At 45.4% G+C, this 18,681-nt stretch overlaps 1 protein-coding gene across 2 annotated transcripts in view; it reads right to left on the bottom strand.

The window, feature by feature from the left end:
- CRYBG3 (crystallin beta-gamma domain containing 3) overlaps nt 1-17,697 on the bottom strand; it is a 143,208-nt gene extending 125,511 nt beyond the window's left edge. For both annotated transcript variants that reach the window (XM_090058875.1, XM_090058876.1), the window contains exon 1: nt 17,440-17,697. In XM_090058875.1, the coding sequence (XP_089915001.1) occupies nt 17,440-17,561 (122 nt within the window). In that variant the 5' untranslated portion in view covers nt 17,562-17,697. The remainder of the gene's footprint in view (nt 1-17,439) is intronic.
- Nucleotides 17,698-18,681: the final 984 nt, after the last annotated feature.

Genomic DNA, 18,681 nt, shown 5'->3' with positions numbered 1-18,681 from the left:
CATATTTAGAAGACTTCAGTTTTACTGAAAGTTCACCTCGGGTAGGCGTGCATAAGCAACTACTCAGTTCTTTTCTTACATGATGTATTCAGTTAAGAGTTAATTATACAAGGTGCTGAGCACTCTGTTCCACTTCGGCAAAGCCCTTTAAAGCAGATGCAAAACTTTATCCACATGAGTATTCCTGCTTAAGTCAAATGGATTGTTCCTATGCTTAAAGTGCTTTGCTGGATCAACCCCAGCAAACAGAACAATTTCAGCACTTCCACTTACTAGTCCATGAGGAGTGACCCTTTAATGAGACACAACTCGTAGACCATGCTTTTGTTGTATTTGGAGGCTCACTGACACGAGCATCTCTTAACAAGAGTCAAACAGCTGAGCACCTACTATGTTGCCATCCAATGCCTATACATGGCAGAGAGGATGTGTGATGTTTTAAGCAATTCTATACTCAAGCGACACCAGCTGCTATCAGAAACGCAGAAGGTCTCGATGGCTGGTGAGAATAATCACTCCCAAACTGCATCGTGGGCATCCCACCAAAGGACTGGAATATGAGCCATTCACTAATATTTACAACTCTATATACTACATATTAACCCCATTGTACAGAAAAACCAGGAACAAAGAGATTAACTAACTTGTCCAAAGTCACAAATTCAGTGATTAAACCAAGACTAGAATCCAAGTCTCTAAGTCACGCACACAATCTCTGAACTCACACTGACTTCCTATTATTATTGTCACTAACCATGATGGTCCAGGAATATGTGAAAAGTAAGATGTGTGGGGTCAGTTAATATACTTTATTAGGTGAACTTTATGACTGGGAGAGACATCAGACAAAACATCCCTCTTCAGGTTTGAGGGAAAGGCATTTTATACCCCAAAATTTATCTAACAATCTCTCCCACCTGAAAGTTAATTCAACCATCAACACAACCAGATGACTAACCACCAGCTAAAAAAAAAGCAGGAATTTCCCTTCCTAACACTACCTTACTGCTATTACCTCCTGTTTTGCCAACGTGTATTTTGTTAATCTCCATCATTCTTGCTATTTAAACAGTTGAATAGATTTGAGCAACAGTATAGTCCACTGTATATGTTCAGCCTAATCCTTTGTTTATATAATATTCTAATGCTCTCCATTCCTCTAGTATTGAAAAATTCCTTGAAAACTAGGACAAGTGGCACTTGAACCAGAAGCAGTTTTTTCAACCAATATTTTAATCAATGTACTTGTACAAGGAGGGATGGATAGAGATTACTCAGGAAATGAATGTTCATTTTAAATAGTGCTACTCACAGACAGACAAAACTATGTACAAAGAAGAAGCAGATAAGCAGAAGTACTCAAATCTACATCAGCTAAAATACACGAGGGATTATGGTTGAAGAACCTGCACAAAAGAGCAAGTTGGACTAAATGATTTAAATGGTCTTTTCCAACTTTCTCTGTAAAAGCAGAGCAGATAAAACTATAAACAATTAAATCTTCAAAGGCTACTGGAAGCATTTTTGTATATATATTGGTAAATCCACTTCCTCCATCTTTGTTCTTTACAACAATCTCTCAGAACTTCAATGTTAAAAAAAAAATCTCTTCCTTTACTAATACTCCCCACCCATATTACATACACAATAGCTAGTTAAGATGTTATTTCTTGCAATGTAATTCTTGTTGTAATTCTGGGAACTGACTTTTGTCAAAAATGAAGAGCAACAGAAATAAAGAACAAAATACATGAATCTTGCCAAGAGAAGAACTAAATTTGAATCTTACTATGATGAAACTGGATATTAGGATACTTAGTGCTTCCTATTGTAGTTAGCCTGCTGTGGATTTGCTTCCAGATCAAACAATTTTTCAAACAAGTTACATTCTAGTAAGACTGCATCAGTACAAATAATATGGAGAGGGGTGGGGAGAGGAAAGGGGGCACAGAGGACGGGATGTTTTGAAAACTCTGTCGGAAATTTATAGCTAGTCAAGGTCACCAATTATAAAACAGGTTCAGAACTTATACATTGGCTCCTTTCTTAGCATGCAAGCTTTTGCTGGCCAGAACAGACGTTGACTGTATGGGTTCTCCAACTATCTATCATTAAGGGAGACTACTTTATAAATAGTTTGGCCCCTAGCAATCATCAGATTAGGCTATTATTTTTTTTGTAGCTGTAATTGTGAGAGAATCAGTAGTGCCTCATCTTTGTGATCTCAGTAGTTGCCAGTAAACTCCATCATAAACCAATTCTATTTTTGGTCTGCCTGGTGGTAAACAAAACTGCTAATAAAACTGCCCTAATGTATGCATCTGTGCAACCATCCCCACAGCACTAGTGAGATCAGCTGCAACATCCTTGCTCTCCATCCCATATTTTCAATTCAGTTTTGCTAAAGGCTGTGTATTTTGGTTAAGGATCTTATTTACAGAACTTTCCCTGCAAAAGAATGACATCTTCAGAGCTAAACATGGCATGGAAGGAAGTGTGATGGTAGGATCTCATATCAGATCCCATCATACCTTATTGCCAGTGCAGGGGGAGCCTGGAATCCCCCTTGCTGGATCCCTCTGCACTGGCAAGTAGCAACCTCCTGCAGGGCCCCCAGCTACAAGGGCACACGGTAACCCCCTATGGGTGGGAGCCCCAGCCTGGCCACTTGTTCAACTAATAGTGTGACAGGAACCAGCCACAAAGTTATTACACATTTTACTAGAGGTGGACCAATATATCTGTCGCATATCAGACTGGCACCAATAAAAGGAACATTAATACGATCAGCTATCAGCTTTTTTTGGCTGGTGTAGCCAATAATGTACTGATAAATATAATATGCCTTCTGGCCGGGGTGCAGCCAGAAATGCAGCCAGGAATGCAGCCTGGCAGCATGGACAGCAGTGCCCTGCAGGTAAGTCTGTGAGGGGAAGGGGCAGAGGGAGCAGATCAAGGCCCTCACAGCAATGGAAGTAGGGAAGGAAGGAGTGGGGCAGGGGCTAGGTGCACTGCCTAGCCAGGGTGGTGTATGGGACAAGACAGAGCCACAGGTGGCTTGTCCAGGAGGCACAGGGTGGGAAGGGATTGCTCCCCACTGCTGCACCCCCCCCCCCGGGGGGGGCGTGTGCCCACCCAGATTTGTGCACAGGGCAAAGATGGGCTGCTCACTGTGGGCTCATGGCCAGGGGTGACACCAGCCTCTTCAGGGCGGGGCTGGGCTGGGGCTGGACTCAGAACGGATGGGAGCGGGATGACTCAGCTGCACGGCGCGGGCAGCAGCAGCAGTGGGAGGGCTGGCTCCAGGGTGGGGGGGCAAGGTAAATTCTGGGGTGGCTACACCCTCCCCAAGTGCCTCCCTAGCACCACCCCAGCTTGGGGCTCTCTGCTCTGCTGCCTTTGCCCCAGGAGTCCCCGCTGGCCATGTCCCTTGTGTGCCCCACAGCCGGGGCTCCTGAGGGAAAGGCAGCAAAGCAGAGTGCTCCAAGTAGGGGTGGCACTAAGAGGGAATTTTGGGGGGGTCTATAGCTACCCCAAAATTTGCCTTAGATCCCCCACAGCCACCCCTCCCAGTGCCATCCACCCCATGCAGCTAAGCCCATCCCACTCCTACCCACTCTGAGCCCAGCCCCAGCCCAGTCTTCCCACTGGGAAGAGTCTGGCACTGCCCCTGGCTCGGAGGCTACAGGGAGCAGCCCGCCTCCATCCCATGCACAAATGGGGGGGCACATACCCTGCCCCATACCTCCCCGGGAATATGTGCAGATAATTTTTAACACCTTTTAATCCCATAGGGTAACAGCTATGAGGCAAAATTGTGAGTGGCTCTAAAGCCAACAGATTAGCAGAAGACTAGTTATAAAAAGCGCGTGAATCAGGTGACCAGCAGGAAGGAGGGAACAGAATGGTCATTTTTGTTCCATGCCTGGACTCCAGACTCCCAGTGTGAGTAAGGATCGGATCCTGATCAAGGGACTTTCTCCGGTAATACCTCCGACAGCATCGATCAAGGACACCTGACTTTGCTGGAATCACTTGATGCGTACCTAGCAATAAATTGCCAACCCACGTCGGTCTATCTGTTGTTTTGAACAGCCTAGTGGCTGATCCCCTCGCAGTGCCCAGTTGGCCTGCGACAGAATTGATCTATCTGTTGTTATTATTTACTATTAGCTCTTTAATACCACATTATCTGCTATTCACATTTATCTTTTTGTTAACTGTTGTGTGTGTAAGCTATAATAAATTTGCCTTTACTTCACTCCCAACTTTGCCTCCTTGATCCGAAACCGAACCAAACAGCCTAGCTTGCCGGTGATAGAATTGATACACTCAGTGCCCCGTTGGCCCATGACACCTGCCCTAGCTCCATGGGGGCCTCCATCTGTCCCCCCCCCCCAACACACACACACACACACACCTGCAGGATGCTGCTCTCCATGCTGCTCAACTGTGCTCCTGTAAATCAGTTATCAGATCAATATTGGGTGATATGGCTGGTCAATAGTCACCTATACGTATTAGCCAAGAAAATCTTTATTGGTGCACCCCTACATCTGACATTTTTTGTGTAATTATAGCTTCAAGGCTTATTCCTTGTTTTATCCTGCCATTAATTGCATTAACCTGTGGTCAGGTAACAACCTAAGGAGTGATTAACTGGTTAATCATGTATTAAGTGTAACATGTGCCAAGGACCTCTGTATCTTATTCCAACTGTTAATTCTCAGCAAAATTTGTAATCTCATTAAAAAAATAATCACCATCAAATTTAACAGGCCTGTCTTTTATGAAACCACGTTCACTGGCATCAATTAGGCTGACACCTTTTAATTCTGATTGGTATCCTATAATCCAGGGGCGTGCAAATTACAGCCTGCAAACTGGAGCCAGCCCACCAGGCCATTCTTTCCAGCCCACGGGGCCCCTAAATAATTTAGAAAATTAATATTGATCTGCTCCTGGCTGACTGTCAAACATGACAGGAGCCAAGGGCAGTAGGACCCAGGGGGAACTAGCGGCAGGACCCAGCAGCAAGTTCTGCCAGGACCCCCCTCACCACCCCTCCCACTTCCACCAACCTGGCCTGGGACTGTGGGGCTGTTCCCACCACCCTCTGCCACAGAGGGAAATTTAGATAAGAGTGGCAGTGAGGGGGAGGAGGGAAGCAGGGGAGGACCACAGGAGATTGCCCCAGTCCTCAGGGCCGGGCCGGCTCCTGCTCGTGTGTGTGGGTGTGCATGCACACATGCATCCATCCATGCAATGAGGGAGGGGAGGAGACAGACAGAGAGCAATGAAGGAGGGAGAGAGAGAGTGTGTATGTATGTGCAATGAGGGAGGGAGGGACAGAGTGTCTATGTATGTGTGTTCATACGGCAAGTCCCACATGCACACCCCACCATACACATGCATCCCCACTCGCACTGCTATACATGCAGACTCTCATACCTCCTCACACACCCCAGCCACCTCCCCCCCATAACCCCCCACAAATCCCATACCCACCCACACCCCACATATCCACACACACACACACACACACACACACACAATCTTATCCACCCCTACAAACCCCCCACCCACACCCACGCCCTTCCCCACACCTCACGTACCCACACACCTACAGCCCCCCACAAACCTATACCCACCCCGCCACAATATACAAAAGTAAGATTTCATTTTCCGCTATTGTGTAATCACGTCGATGTACACCACACAAACACATATAAATCAGGACAAAAATATTTTTTGAAATCAAAATAAGGAAGGTTTTAGATGTTCTATATTTAGAATATGATTTGGTATTTTTCTGATTCTGATATGGCAAAACCCCTTGCTGAAAGGAGTCTTCTGGGAGCAAGGGGAAGGACTTCTGGTGGCAAAGGACAGGGGTCAAGGGGCAGGACTTCCAGTCATAAGGTGGTAACCAGGGGGCAGGGCATCTGTCAAGGGGTGGGGCTAACCACGCAGCCCTTGACAGCTTGCCAAAACTCCGTAAGCATCCCTCCACCCAAAATAATTGCCCAACACTTCTATAATCAGCCTTTCCAGGATTTTTTCACAAGTAAATATCAAACTCTTTTTTAAAATAGTCACAGGGCATTATCTTTTTCTAACAATTCTGTTACAATAGACATTACTATAGGATACATAACCCTTTAACAATTTACTGCCATTTGCCACCTCCCCACCTCTCACTGCCGGCGGTGTATGCGGGCAGTCCCTGATTGCCGCTGGCTGCTGCTGCCAGTGGTGTTTGCAGGTGGTCCCCAATCACTGGTCAGTACTTGCCTCCCCAAACCACCACTGCTGACAGAACTGCAGCTGCCTGCAGGAGCTCACCACTCACCACCACCACCAGTGCTGCCACCACCACCTACAAGAGCTCGCCGTGCTCCCCCATTCTCCGGGGGTTCAAAATAAATTGTTAATTTGAAAACAGAAATCAAGGACAATGATAGACTTCAAGCAACCCTTCAGAGCACTTTTTTTCCCAGGATACTGGCCAAGGAGGGCATATTTTAAGGAAGAAAAAGAAGGTCTTGGAAAGGTAATTCAAAGTCTTATAAACTGTGCCAAACACCTGATATGAAATTATCTTTTATTTCTCTACAGTGCAAACCCATGATATTTTGCATAATTGTTTATGGCTCAAACATTGCAATTGTTACCTGGTTGGTTAGACCTGCTCTGAGGACAATTTGGGCCTGAAATTATATGGGATTACCCCTGGAAGTAAAGCTATGAATTCAGTTGCCAGATCTGGGCCTCAGACTGTACACTGATCATTATACTGTATTCAAAATACAGGGGAAAAAAAGACTGGGAGAAAAAGGAGGAAAACAAAAAAAGCAAATGTTTGACATTTAAAACCTGAAACTTGTAGAAAAAACAAATCTTGTGAGAGCATTCAGTTTTGAAAACAGGGTATTTTCCACCTTTTTAAGTTTTAAATTAAAATTGTTAACCACCTCTACCAAGACCCAATCTATACCAGGAATCCCACTGTGGCTAGAAACAATCTCAGGAGAACCAATGTTAAAAGCGAAGTTCCCCTAGTCTAGAACAAGACTTAACTATCTTGCCTAGGGAGAAAGAAGGAATCAGTATCAGCACCGGAATTTGGGCATGGAAGTTTCTTGTTCCCAAATTTTAGGACACCCTTTCTCTCTGACAAACTACTACAGTTGATAAAAAAAGGCATGGAGCCTATGAAAGTAAAAAAGCAAATTTAGGGACAAAAAGGAAAGGGGTCACCACTATTACATTTGAAGCAAACAGAAATGAGAAGGATTCAGAGAACATAGAAGCAGATGAGAAAAACCAACAGAAGAAAAAGTCATGAACTCTGGCAGACGATGGGTGTGGGGTGGGGGGGAAGGAGTGTGACAAAGTTATTAGTCAAAGAAAATAAAGGGTCTGATGTAACTTGAAAGAGGTTCAAAGTCTATCATTGCCCTTGATTTCTGTTCTCAAATTAACAATTTATTTTAAAAATTACTGTGCTTCCCGGATGAGGTTGAATATTTAGATTCTTAAAACTGAAATTATTTTACAACTCTGATTTTTTCTTGATGAGTTTACGTTGCTGATTTACAAGTTGCTTTTTACTGTGCCTAAATAGCATTATTTTAAAATTTGTTTTTCAGTCACTACATAAGCTACAGAATGTGTGTTGTTATGAGAGAGAGCAATTTTACATAAAAAACACACTATACTTTAGTAAGTATTGTTAAAACATGATAAGTCATTTGTGTGTTAGGTTTTTAGAACTATTCAAAATACCACATACAGAACACAAGAACTGGAGACTCTGGACTGATAATGTCCCTTTAAATTTAAATTCAATTGAAACTGAATAACTGAATATATTATTGTAATATATAATTGAAACAAGGATGATAGCTCAACATTATCCTCACTGAATAGCTTAACTCAGCATGGCATGCAAGGGAACTGAATAATAATACAAAGGCAGGACAACAGAAAAAGAAAAAAAAATCTTTCGGAGTGGGGGAAGAGTTCAACCTTGTGCATTAGGATTTTCACAGATTACATCAAGGTTTTTCTTCTGGCATCTGTCAAGCATGACAACCAACATTAGTACAGAATTCTCTCCATCCACTCTAGTTAAGTAGATCATGCAAAGTCTTTAGTGTGCTACTCAAGTAAAAATGTTATTATTTGCTGGCACATAAACATGGTGAAGTATCAGAAACAGATCTGCGGTCATTTAAATTTGACAAGATTATAAACTATTGCATCCATTAGAAAATGACAGAGTCAGGGTCAACTAGAAAAGTACTTCTAAATTTCATGTTTCCAGGATCAGTATCCAAGAGTGCCATAAAATACAAACATAATTTGTCCATGGAATCTGGGAAAATAAGTTTTACATATTAATTGTTTACTTGTAACTACCTTATTTTTATTAAGGAAGAACATCATAGCATTTTAAAGCAGAATCTTAAAAGATGCCTTGTAAAATTAATTATGAAAGAGAATTGAAAGATGATCCCAGCTCTTTTAGTAGTACTGTAAACTATTGATAAAGTATTGGTCAGTGATTATCAATTGGGGCCCCATAATATTCTTTTAAGAGTATTGCAGGGTGCCATACAATATTAGCACTGATTTGGTTAGCACTACAGAAGAAAGAGACTTGGGGGTCATCATTGACCACTAGATGAACATGAGCCTCCAATGCGATGATGCAGCTAGTAAAGCGACCAAAACCCTGGCTTTCATCCATAGATGCTTCTCGAGCAAATCCCGGGACGTCATTCTCCCCTTGTACTCGGCCTTGGTGAGGCCGCAGCTGGAGTACTGCGTCCAGTTTTGGGCTCCACAATTCAAAAAGGATGTGGAGAAGCTTGAGAGAGTCCAGAGGAGAGCCACGCGCATGATCAGAGGTCAGGAAAACAGATCTTACGATGACAGGCTGAGAGCCATGGGACTCTTTAGCCTGGAAAAGCGCAGGCTCAGGGGTGACCTGATGGCCACCTATAAGTTTATCAGGGGTGACCACCAGGATCTGGGGGAACATCTGTTCACCAGAGCACCCCAAGGGATGACGAGGTCGAACGGTCACAAACTCCTGCAAGACCGTTTCAGGCTGGACATAAGGAAGAATTTCTTTACTGTCCAAGCCCCCAAGGTCTGGAACAGTCTGCCAGCGGAGGTGGTTCAAGCACCTACATTGAACACCTTCAAGAGTAAATTGGATGCTTATCTTGCTGGGATCCTATGAGCCCAGCTGACTTCCTGCCCTTTGGGCAGGGGGCTGGACTCGATGATCTCCCGAGGTCCCTTCCAGCCCTAATGTCTATGAAATCTATGAAGTCTATGATTCACCTATATGTAATTCAGAAGATACAGAGATTTCAAATAGGAATCCATAGTGTCAAAAACATTCTGAATTGTTGTGGTCTGAGTTCTTTGCAAAATAATTGCTCTACTATTTTTCCATAGCTGAAAAATGACTGAAAATAATTTTTGAAATAGGGTGTCACTCAATTCAAAAAGTTATGGAGAGGTATGTTGAGTTGGGGCTCTCCCTACTCAAGAGGTTCTCTCAACCTGGAGCAGGAAATACAGCAAAAGCTTTGTTATCTGGCACTCATGGGGAATGGAGGATGCTGGATAGCCAAATACGCTAGTCATCTGAGAGGCCCGAACAGGAGTCTTTGCCTGTTCGGGCAGCTGCCCCTCCCCCCATGTCTAGTGCGCTGCTGCCCCTCTCATCATGTCAGTGTGCCAGGGGACAGGGAGGGGGGCCCCAGGCACACTGGGGAAAGGCTGCTATGCCCTAGGCCGTGGGGGCTCAGCAGCACAAGCTGCTTTGCCCCAAGTTGTGGGGCCTCGGCAAAACCGGAACTGCCACGGTGGGCACTTCCCATTTCATTTTTCCCATGTTGACTGGCATGCCAGTTAGTAGAGCATGATGGTTTGTAAGGTGCTGGATAACACAGATTTTACTGTACTTGCAAGTTCAATGCAAGGCAATCATTAGTTTACAAAATTTCTCAATACTCAAAAATCAGACCTACTAAGTAAGTGTTCCACAAACACTTTTCCATCACTGAGTTTTGTTTCTTCAAAGCTGAAAATACATTTTACTTTACATCCAAAAGTACTAGTGGCTACTGAGTTTAATCTTACTCCTCTTGGATATCAATAGTTTATCTAAGTTTTCATAACACAATTATATGTCAATCATATTTCAAAAATTGTGTTGTTCATGTATACTGGTACGAGATGGAAGGTAAAAATGAACATCAGAAACAGCAGAGTGCAAGGAAACATGAAAGGCACCACACTTTGGCATTTTTAGTCTCAATACAATATTCAAGGCTAGAGCACGAAGTTAGGTTTTGCAAAATCATTTTTACAGACTCAAACTAAGTAAGACATTGTAACAGAACTATCAAAGGATAAAGTTTAAATACTCCTTGAGTTTGGGTTTTCTATTCCAAAGACTGTAGTCAAACGTTAATAAATGAAAACTCAAAAGTGCGGCTGTATATGCTAATCTCAAAGAAAGTAAAAAGATAAAAACATTCTCTGCCTTACCATAACATTATATTGTTGAAATATTATGAGCAGCATCAGAAAGAATTTAAAAAATCCTGATTTCTAACTTGCAAGATAAAGACTGACAAGTTAAACAGAATATGATAAGCATTTATCACTGTAAAACTGTAAAACCCAGAGACCCTGACTGCGTAGGGACAGATATTACATATAAACCAGTATAAATGATCAGAAACTGGTTTAAAATTGTAACAGAACAGATGTTCAGGGCATATAAATCAGTTTGAAAATGGCTGAAACAGGTGTGAGATACTACATTCCACCAGGTTTATCAGTCTTAACTGATTTGGGTCAAACCAGTTTATACAACGTCCATCTCAGATACCTTGGGGGACCCTGATTTAACTTAAACCAGAGTCTCCCAGCATCCCGACATGCTCTCTGGGCTGGGTGGGGCTCTCTGCTCCAGAGCAGTACTGGCCCCTCTCCTCTGCTCCCTGGCTGGAGCTGGGCATAGACTGCAGGTATCTGCCTGCTTCACCCTGGTCACCTCTTCCCTCCCCACCCCTTGCTAAGCAGGGATTCCGCCATCCCCTCTGCCTTACACAGACACCTCTCAGCATTAACTAGCAGACCACATGCTGGCTATGGTCTGTGCTGTGGCAGATGGGACAAAGGCAGAATCAACAGGTATCTGGTAATAGCTCTGTTGTTTTCTTAATGGGGTGATAAACACTGTGTTATCAATTCCCTGCTGGGCTGGCCAGAAGGGCAGGGGGAACCCCTCCCTAATCAGAGCTGGGAGCTGGCCACGCCCCCCTCAGCTCAGCACTGTAAAAGGGTAGGGGGGGTGCTCTAGCATTCCCCCGCTTCTAGCTTGAGCCACTACAGGCATGTGCCTGCATTTCTGGGATGTCTGCGCAGTTACAAACTGATTGAGCCTAGCCAGGTTAGACTAACCTGCAAAGATCGAATCAATTCAAGCTCAGGCTTTTTGAATATCTGTCCCTAGCCCATATGTGTTTTGCAAGCTATTTTATACTGGGAATGTCTACGCAAGATGCTATGGCATAGCAGCAACGTGCTACTGCGCCATAGCTCATTGCTACCACACAGCAGCACTGCCAGACACTGCGTTGTGACATTATTGAGCAGTAGCAATGACCTACTGCACAGTAAGTAGCTCGTTGCTACTCCACAGTAGTGCTGGAAAAAGAAGTGCAGTGATGATACTGCACAATAACTCCAGTTACTGTACAGTCATTTAGTACCTGCTTATGCACAGTCTACTGCACATGTAGACATGGCCACTGATTCTTGCATTTAGATCTATTCAATTGTGTTTACTTCAATAACAGGGAAAAATGAAGCTGCTTTGTTTCTATGAAGAATACTGCCATTGTTGTCATTGCACCAACAACATTTCCTCTAGGAAATGTCTTACAAGTACATAACTAGCTGTTAAAAGTTCAGAAACAGCTAATCAGTGTCTTCTTACACTTGTTAATTCTGATTTCACAAAGAGCTTAAGCAGGTGCTCAGCTTTAACCACAGGAATACCAGAGACCCACAGAAGTCAATGATATTATTTACTAGCTTCAAGTTAGGAACCTCCCTTAGCCCCTGTCTGCCTGAGGGTCTAATACTTCTACAAGACACAGGCTGCATTTTTCCAGTATAATCTAGAAAGAATTACGTGGTGAAGTATCTAGAAACCAATTATAACAGCGTAAAGGATAAAAATAAACTCAGACAAGTTTCCCTACAATACATTTTGCTTTGGTAAGTCTAATTTAAAATGTTCCAAGTGATTGGAGCTTCTCCACTGCCAGTTCACACAATCCTCCTCTCCTTTGTTGCATGCAAATAAGAGATTAAAAAAATCTTATTCTGCCTTTGAGAAAGGAAAAAGTCTCTATTAGGAGACAAATGAAGATTTTTTTCTGGCAGGTGGATGTTATATTCAAAAACATTCTAACAAAGGTTTATATGTGAGTCAAAGTTAGCCAGAGATAGCAACTTAAGTAGAAAATTTCTAATGAAATCTCACACACCCATCTTAATTCCTGGCAGCTGAAATGCAAGGAGTTCTAACAACAACTTAAATATGTCTTATGAACATGGACAATGACTGGCAGTCCAAAAGATGGAAAAGGTGTGGGGGGAGAGAAAGAAAAAAAGATCCAATCTTTTCTTAGTCAGAATAAATATTAATTCTTATTTGTGGAAGTTATTTGGTACAAGCTAAGCAGGTGATCTGCACAATAATTTAAGTAGAAGACTTTCTAGACCGAAATACAAAGTTAGATTGAACTGGTGGTGCTCAATTGTCTGACCCCACAGGCCAGATCCAGCCATGTTCAGGCCCAGATCCAGACATCCAGGACCCCAACCCCCATGGGCCAGAAACCTAGTGCAACTTGACCCCAGCAACCTAGTACAGTGCAGCATAAAGCCAAAACATCTGGCCCATGATGCTTCCCACTGGTCCAGAAATTTGGCAGTGGAGGAACAGCAATTAATGCTGCCAACCATTCTCTTGTCACCAAATTTCCAGACCTAAGGGGAGATCCATGGACCAGATACATGGTGCCACAGGCCAGAAGTTGAGCACCAGTGAACTAGACTATTTGGTTCTTTTGCTTTAATTCAATGAGAACACTGTATAAACCTCCTCACGATCAGAAACCAAAGCAGCCCCAAACCAGCACACTCTGTTAGTAGCTATTTAATTATTTGATGATGAACTGGAAAAAAAAATAACTTCCTGGAGATCAAGTCTATGAACTGATACACAAATTGGTAGCATACAAGAAAGCTTGTTTTGTAACTCTGTGTTGCAATGGAGGAGTGGGGAAAAGAACACCATATCTGCTAGGCAGCTCATTTAGGTGTACCTTTATTTCATCACTTAAAATTAGACAATTCTGTACCACAGAAGCCAAATATTTCTAATGGAATCACCAATTGATTGATTTATGTTAGTAAGGGCTGTACCTGCAACCAGAAGGGCCTGAGAAAGAAGGTTACATAAAAACAGATTCCAGCTGAAATATACTACATTCAACAGGATTTTTTCTGCTCTGTGGATCTGGATTGCCCCAGGACAATAACTGTGGTGGTAACAAATAATCAGTGTAATATTACTGAAAATAGCAGAGCATATTGACCAGGGTCAAGGGAAGGTGATGCCAAGTAACTGAGATGCAAAAGAACATGTCTGTGAAGCCATTCCAACATGTCAAAGCATTAGATCTGGAAGACACGTTTACACAGACACAAACTAGGTGAAAGTTGCTTTTCTTCATGTTTGCTTTCAAAACACAATAGCTGCAAAAAGCAAGTGTTCCACATTTTGCCATCACTTTCACCAATTTTAACTTTTAACATTGACGCACCACATGGATGATTTTATCATAGCAAGCCTCAAGGCGGTTTCATGTTTCTCACAGCTTAAAACAGTCATAAAACAGGAGCCATTATGTACACAAAGTATTAGTCAAATATGATTTTCAGAAAATTCCAAGGTGCTGATTAAATGCTGTAAATGTTTTTATTTAAATGAGGGTTACAGCTTTTTCAGTTAAGCCTGAGCAATTTTAGCTGGGAGGCGAAAATTGCGAAATATTGTACCACGTGAATTTGGGGGGGTGTCAGTGGTAGGGGATGGGAAAGCAGCACTCTTAATTTCACAGAGATATTGTTGCCTGAGCTTTGGAAAAAAGTTTTGCTTTTGGAGACGCTTCAGTGCCATTCTGAATGCTTTCAAAGGAGAATACTGGAGTACTACATAGTGGCCAGACTCAGCCCTAACACCATTCGCAGAGCTTTGCAGAAGCCAATGGAATTACACCCAGGGTGAATAAGGTCCAACATGTCATAATGTTTGATTTATTTCTGAAGTTACTTGAAGCATTCACGCATATGCAATGCTAAACTCTTTACATGCTTAAATTTAATCTGGTGCCAGCATATTTCGTAACAAAGCTTTTGGTAGAAAATTAACTATCTTGGGTTTATATGCACTATTTGTCTTCATACACTTTCCTAATACTTTATGGATGAAGCATCCCTCAACTTACTTCATATAGCCTATGTAGTAACAATATGCATATAAAACAGTCCTATATTTTTCATACTTTTTCTTCTACATGCTTTTGTATACTACATGAAGAACGCTACGTAAATACAAGTCATAACTATGGCATTCCTCCCAGCTCAACAGTTTTAAGGTATACAATTAATTTATGGAAAAAAACATTAGTGGTAGCTAAATGCATAGACTTCAACATTTCAAGCAAATACTCTTCAGAAAGCTCAATCAAACATCACAACCCTTTAGAATTTGAAACAGTTCTCCCCCCGCATCCTCAGAGAAGACAAAAATAGCATTCAGATAAACTACAGAAAATTGTAAAGCGAAGCCAAGAAACCCAATGCAGTACACACCTCATAGCAAACTATTCTAACTTCCTACTCAAAATGCTCTGTATTGCATGAACTGAAATTGTAGTTTAGGCATTATGGTCCTGGACTCCCAACCCTAGTAAGGTACAGCAGGGGATCTACCTCTCTTCCCAAATCACTGAAGATAATAACTTCTCATTGCCCATATTAAGGAGTATGTTTTCAGGAGAGAACTGTATCTTGCAGGGGGCCCCCAAAAATTGTGCACTGGCTCTGCCTGCAGATTGTATTTTTAACTCATTTCAAAGTTATTTTTGTTTTGCTTCACTCTTAAATTGAATAATCCAGCCCTAGGCAGCCAGCATGTTAGGAAAGCTTCTAGTTTATTTTTAACTGGAGAAATATGTGTGTTGTGTTATGTGATGCACCCTACATATGCACCACCCTTCTCAAAATCCTAGATTCGCCCACACAATAAGGTTGTTTTGTTTTTCCTATCCCTCTGCAGAAATCAACAGCCACAAAACAGAAGTCACGCCTATCTGATGTGCACTGGGAACCTAAGCCAATGCCCATCAAGTAAAACTGAAAGCATCCTTTAATATGAGGGACCACAACATGCACATCAAGCGATTACTAGGGACAACTAGGAGCAGAAAACAGAAAGTAAAGGTTTAAGGTTCAAAACGAGTGCACCAAAGGGGGACACCAGCCAGTGGCTACTGGCTCTCAAATGAGTCCAAGGAGCTAGTGGATACTGCCCAGTAAAACTCTGTCCAGAGATGTAAGTGGACAAGGAACAGGAATGTGGCCCTGCTGTCTCGGGGGGTGGCACCTGGCCACAGCCTCCTTCTTGGTCTGGTAGATGGGGAGTTTGGCTAGGGACACAAGGAGGTTGAACAGGAGGCCCTGGAGCTTGGCGGGGCCATGGACAGGGAGTGCAGGGAATACAGCAGCCAGAAATTTAGCGGGAGGTTCTAGTGGAGGCACCAGGAAGAAGCAGGAGGTTCTCGTGGAGGCTGTGGCAGAAAAGGCGGCAAAAGGAAGTAAGAAATGAGGACTTTGAACTTCTTTTGATTTGGGACACACTCTTTGGGCTCAGCATAACTATTAACAACCTGGCAAGCATGAACAGTGCTCTGTGTCATTAAGGGGCCCACATATCACTAGCTGCCTTGCACTGGTGGCAATGGAAAGCAGCAACTGTAAGCACAGAAAAGGAGCATGTGCTGGCAGCACAGGACCTTAGCTTCTGAGGGAAAGGCTGTTGCCTCTGGAATGAGCTGACTGAGATACAGAGTGACAGCAAGGAGAGGCACGAATCATAGAACACGAGGGCTGGAAGGGACTTCAGGAGGTCATCTAGTCCACTGGTTTTCAACCTTCTTTGTACCAGGACTCATTTGCAAACACTGATAGCCAGTCCCCACCCAGCAAGTAGCTTAAATAGAAAACAGCCCCCTGCCCCTGCTGGTGCCCTTCACTCCCAGCCCACTGCATCCAGGCCCCAGTCCCAAAGTGTGTGGAGTGGGGGCCAAGCAGCCCCTTGCAGGCTGGAGCTCTGCCAGCCTGCAAAGGAAAAGCCATGGTTTTTCACGATTTTCTCCTTTAAAAGAGAATCCATTTTAAAGTTTGCTTGCAACTCTTTCGCATAGCGACCCACTTTCAGGTCACAACCCAGGGGTTGTAGCCCACCGCCCTGCTCAAAACAGGGCCATCCCCAACTACATCACCCACGAACACCATGTGCCCCTGGAGACTGGGGGGCAGGGGTTAGGGTAGGGTGAGCTCCTGCAGGTGGTAACAGCGCTGTGGGTGGTGGGAGCAAGCGGGCCCCGCAGTGCTGTTGGCAGGAGGGGAGGGGGTGGCGAGTGCCAACCAGAAGTCGGCAACCACCTACAGACACCACGGGCAGTGTCAGTGGTGTCCAGCAGCGATCCTGGATCGCCTACAGGTGCCGCCAGCAGTGTCAGCAGCGAGTGGCGGGGGTGGCTAGCAACAACTGCCTGCCGACACCGCCAGCTGTGGTGGTGGCGCCTTTTCACAAGGGGGTGCACCACCACGCTCAGGGGGTCCATTTGCACCCCATGTGTCACCAGTGACTTCACCCCAGCCAAGGCTTTGTCTAGCAGGTCTTAAAAACCCCCAAGGATGGAGATGCCACCATCTCGCTGAGTGCCCTGCTCAGCGCTTCACCACCTTCCTAGTGTGAAAGTTTTCCCCGAGATCCAACCTGAACCTCCCTTGCTGCAACTTGTCGCCACCGCTCCTTGCTCTGTCACCAGCCACGGCCGGGAACAGCCCAGCCCCACGCCCTGTGCGACCCCCTGCGGGTAGTCAAAGGTGCCCCGTGCCGCCAGGCCCCCCCGAGCCCTCTTCTCCACTTCCGCCTACCCCAGCGAAGTCCCGTGCGCAGCCCCCGCGCCCGCAGCGCCGGGAGGCGGCGGCCGGGCCGGGCCGGGCCGGGTGCGGGGGCCGGGGACGGGCGCCGCCTACCTGCGCGCGGGGCCCCGCCGCGGCTCCCTGTCCCGGGCCAGGCTCCGGCCGAAGAAGCGCGCCAAGCCGCTGTGCCAGGCCGGGCCGCGCCGCTCGGCCGCGGCCCCGTCCCCGTCCGACATCGCGGCCCGGGCCAGGGGCAGCGCGCGGCTGCTTCCCGCCCCGCTGGGAGGAGCCGCAGCCACCGCCCTCACGGGGCCGGGCCGGGAGTGCCCGCGACCCGCCCCCGCGGCCCGAGCCGGCGCTGAGGAGTCGCAGCCCGCGAGGGCGGCAGCGAGGGCTCCGCTCGTTTTGCACCGGGACCTGTTGGAGCCCAGCCGGGGAGGGGAGCGGGCTCAGCCCGGAGAGGAGAAGGCTGAGTGAGGGCTTTGGAGCACCCGGAGGGAAGAGGGAGCGGGCCTTTCCCCTGGGCGGGGGCAGGCGGCAGGAGGAGTGGTCTCAAGTTGCAGCGAGGGAAGGTACATGCGAGGAAAACCTCCCTGGCTAGGAGGGTGGTGAAGCACTGGAACGGGTTAAGGGGGGAGCATCTCCATCCTTCGAGATTGTGAAGACCCACTTGGATCCGTGGTGGTGTTGGACCAGGCTTTGGCTGCCACGATCTAGCTGCAGCATCTCCATCCTTGGTGGTTATGAAGACCCACTAGACAACGCCTTGGCTGGGATGATCTAGCTTGGGCTGGCCCTGCTTTGAGCAGGGGGATCAGCCTAGGTGACTCCCCTGGTCCATCCCAGCTTTCCTGTTCCCTGCCACTAAGATTAACAATATCAGGCAAACCACAGGAGAAGACTCTTGATATTTTTTAGAAGTCCGGTCCTTATAGAAACCATCCAGTAATTCCGTCACAAGACGGATACAGTGCAGAAGTAGGCTAATGGACCACCATCTATCCAGTAGACACATTTCACTCCTTATCCATAGCCAGTGGGACTTTCTGGCACCTCCACCTGACCGTCAACTTGCAAACATAAAGAACCATGCATTGAAAAAATTGCTTCATGGACTTTTTCATTCTATCACCCAGCAGGGGTAGGCCGTCCCTAGGGATGTGCTGGGCCTGGGGCATATCAGCCTGTGCAGGGGGGTGGTGAGCAGCTGGAGTGCAAATTCACTGGCACGCAGCAGCCGCGTGGAGTGATGGAGCCCTCGCTTGCCCCGATTCACCCCCACCAAGGGATGGCTCTGGGGGTAGGTGGGGTGTAGGACTTCTCTCATCTTTTGCTAGAGATCTGTTCTCTCCCTCT

The sequence above is a fragment of the Crocodylus siamensis genome, chromosome 1 (genome assembly GCF_052110815.1).
Source record: "Crocodylus siamensis isolate JL-2025a chromosome 1, ASM5211081v1, whole genome shotgun sequence".
Taxonomy (NCBI): Eukaryota; Metazoa; Chordata; order Crocodylia; family Crocodylidae; genus Crocodylus; species Crocodylus siamensis.
The sequence above is the reverse complement of the archived record's forward strand: the minus strand, read 5'-3'. Positions and strand labels throughout refer to the sequence as shown.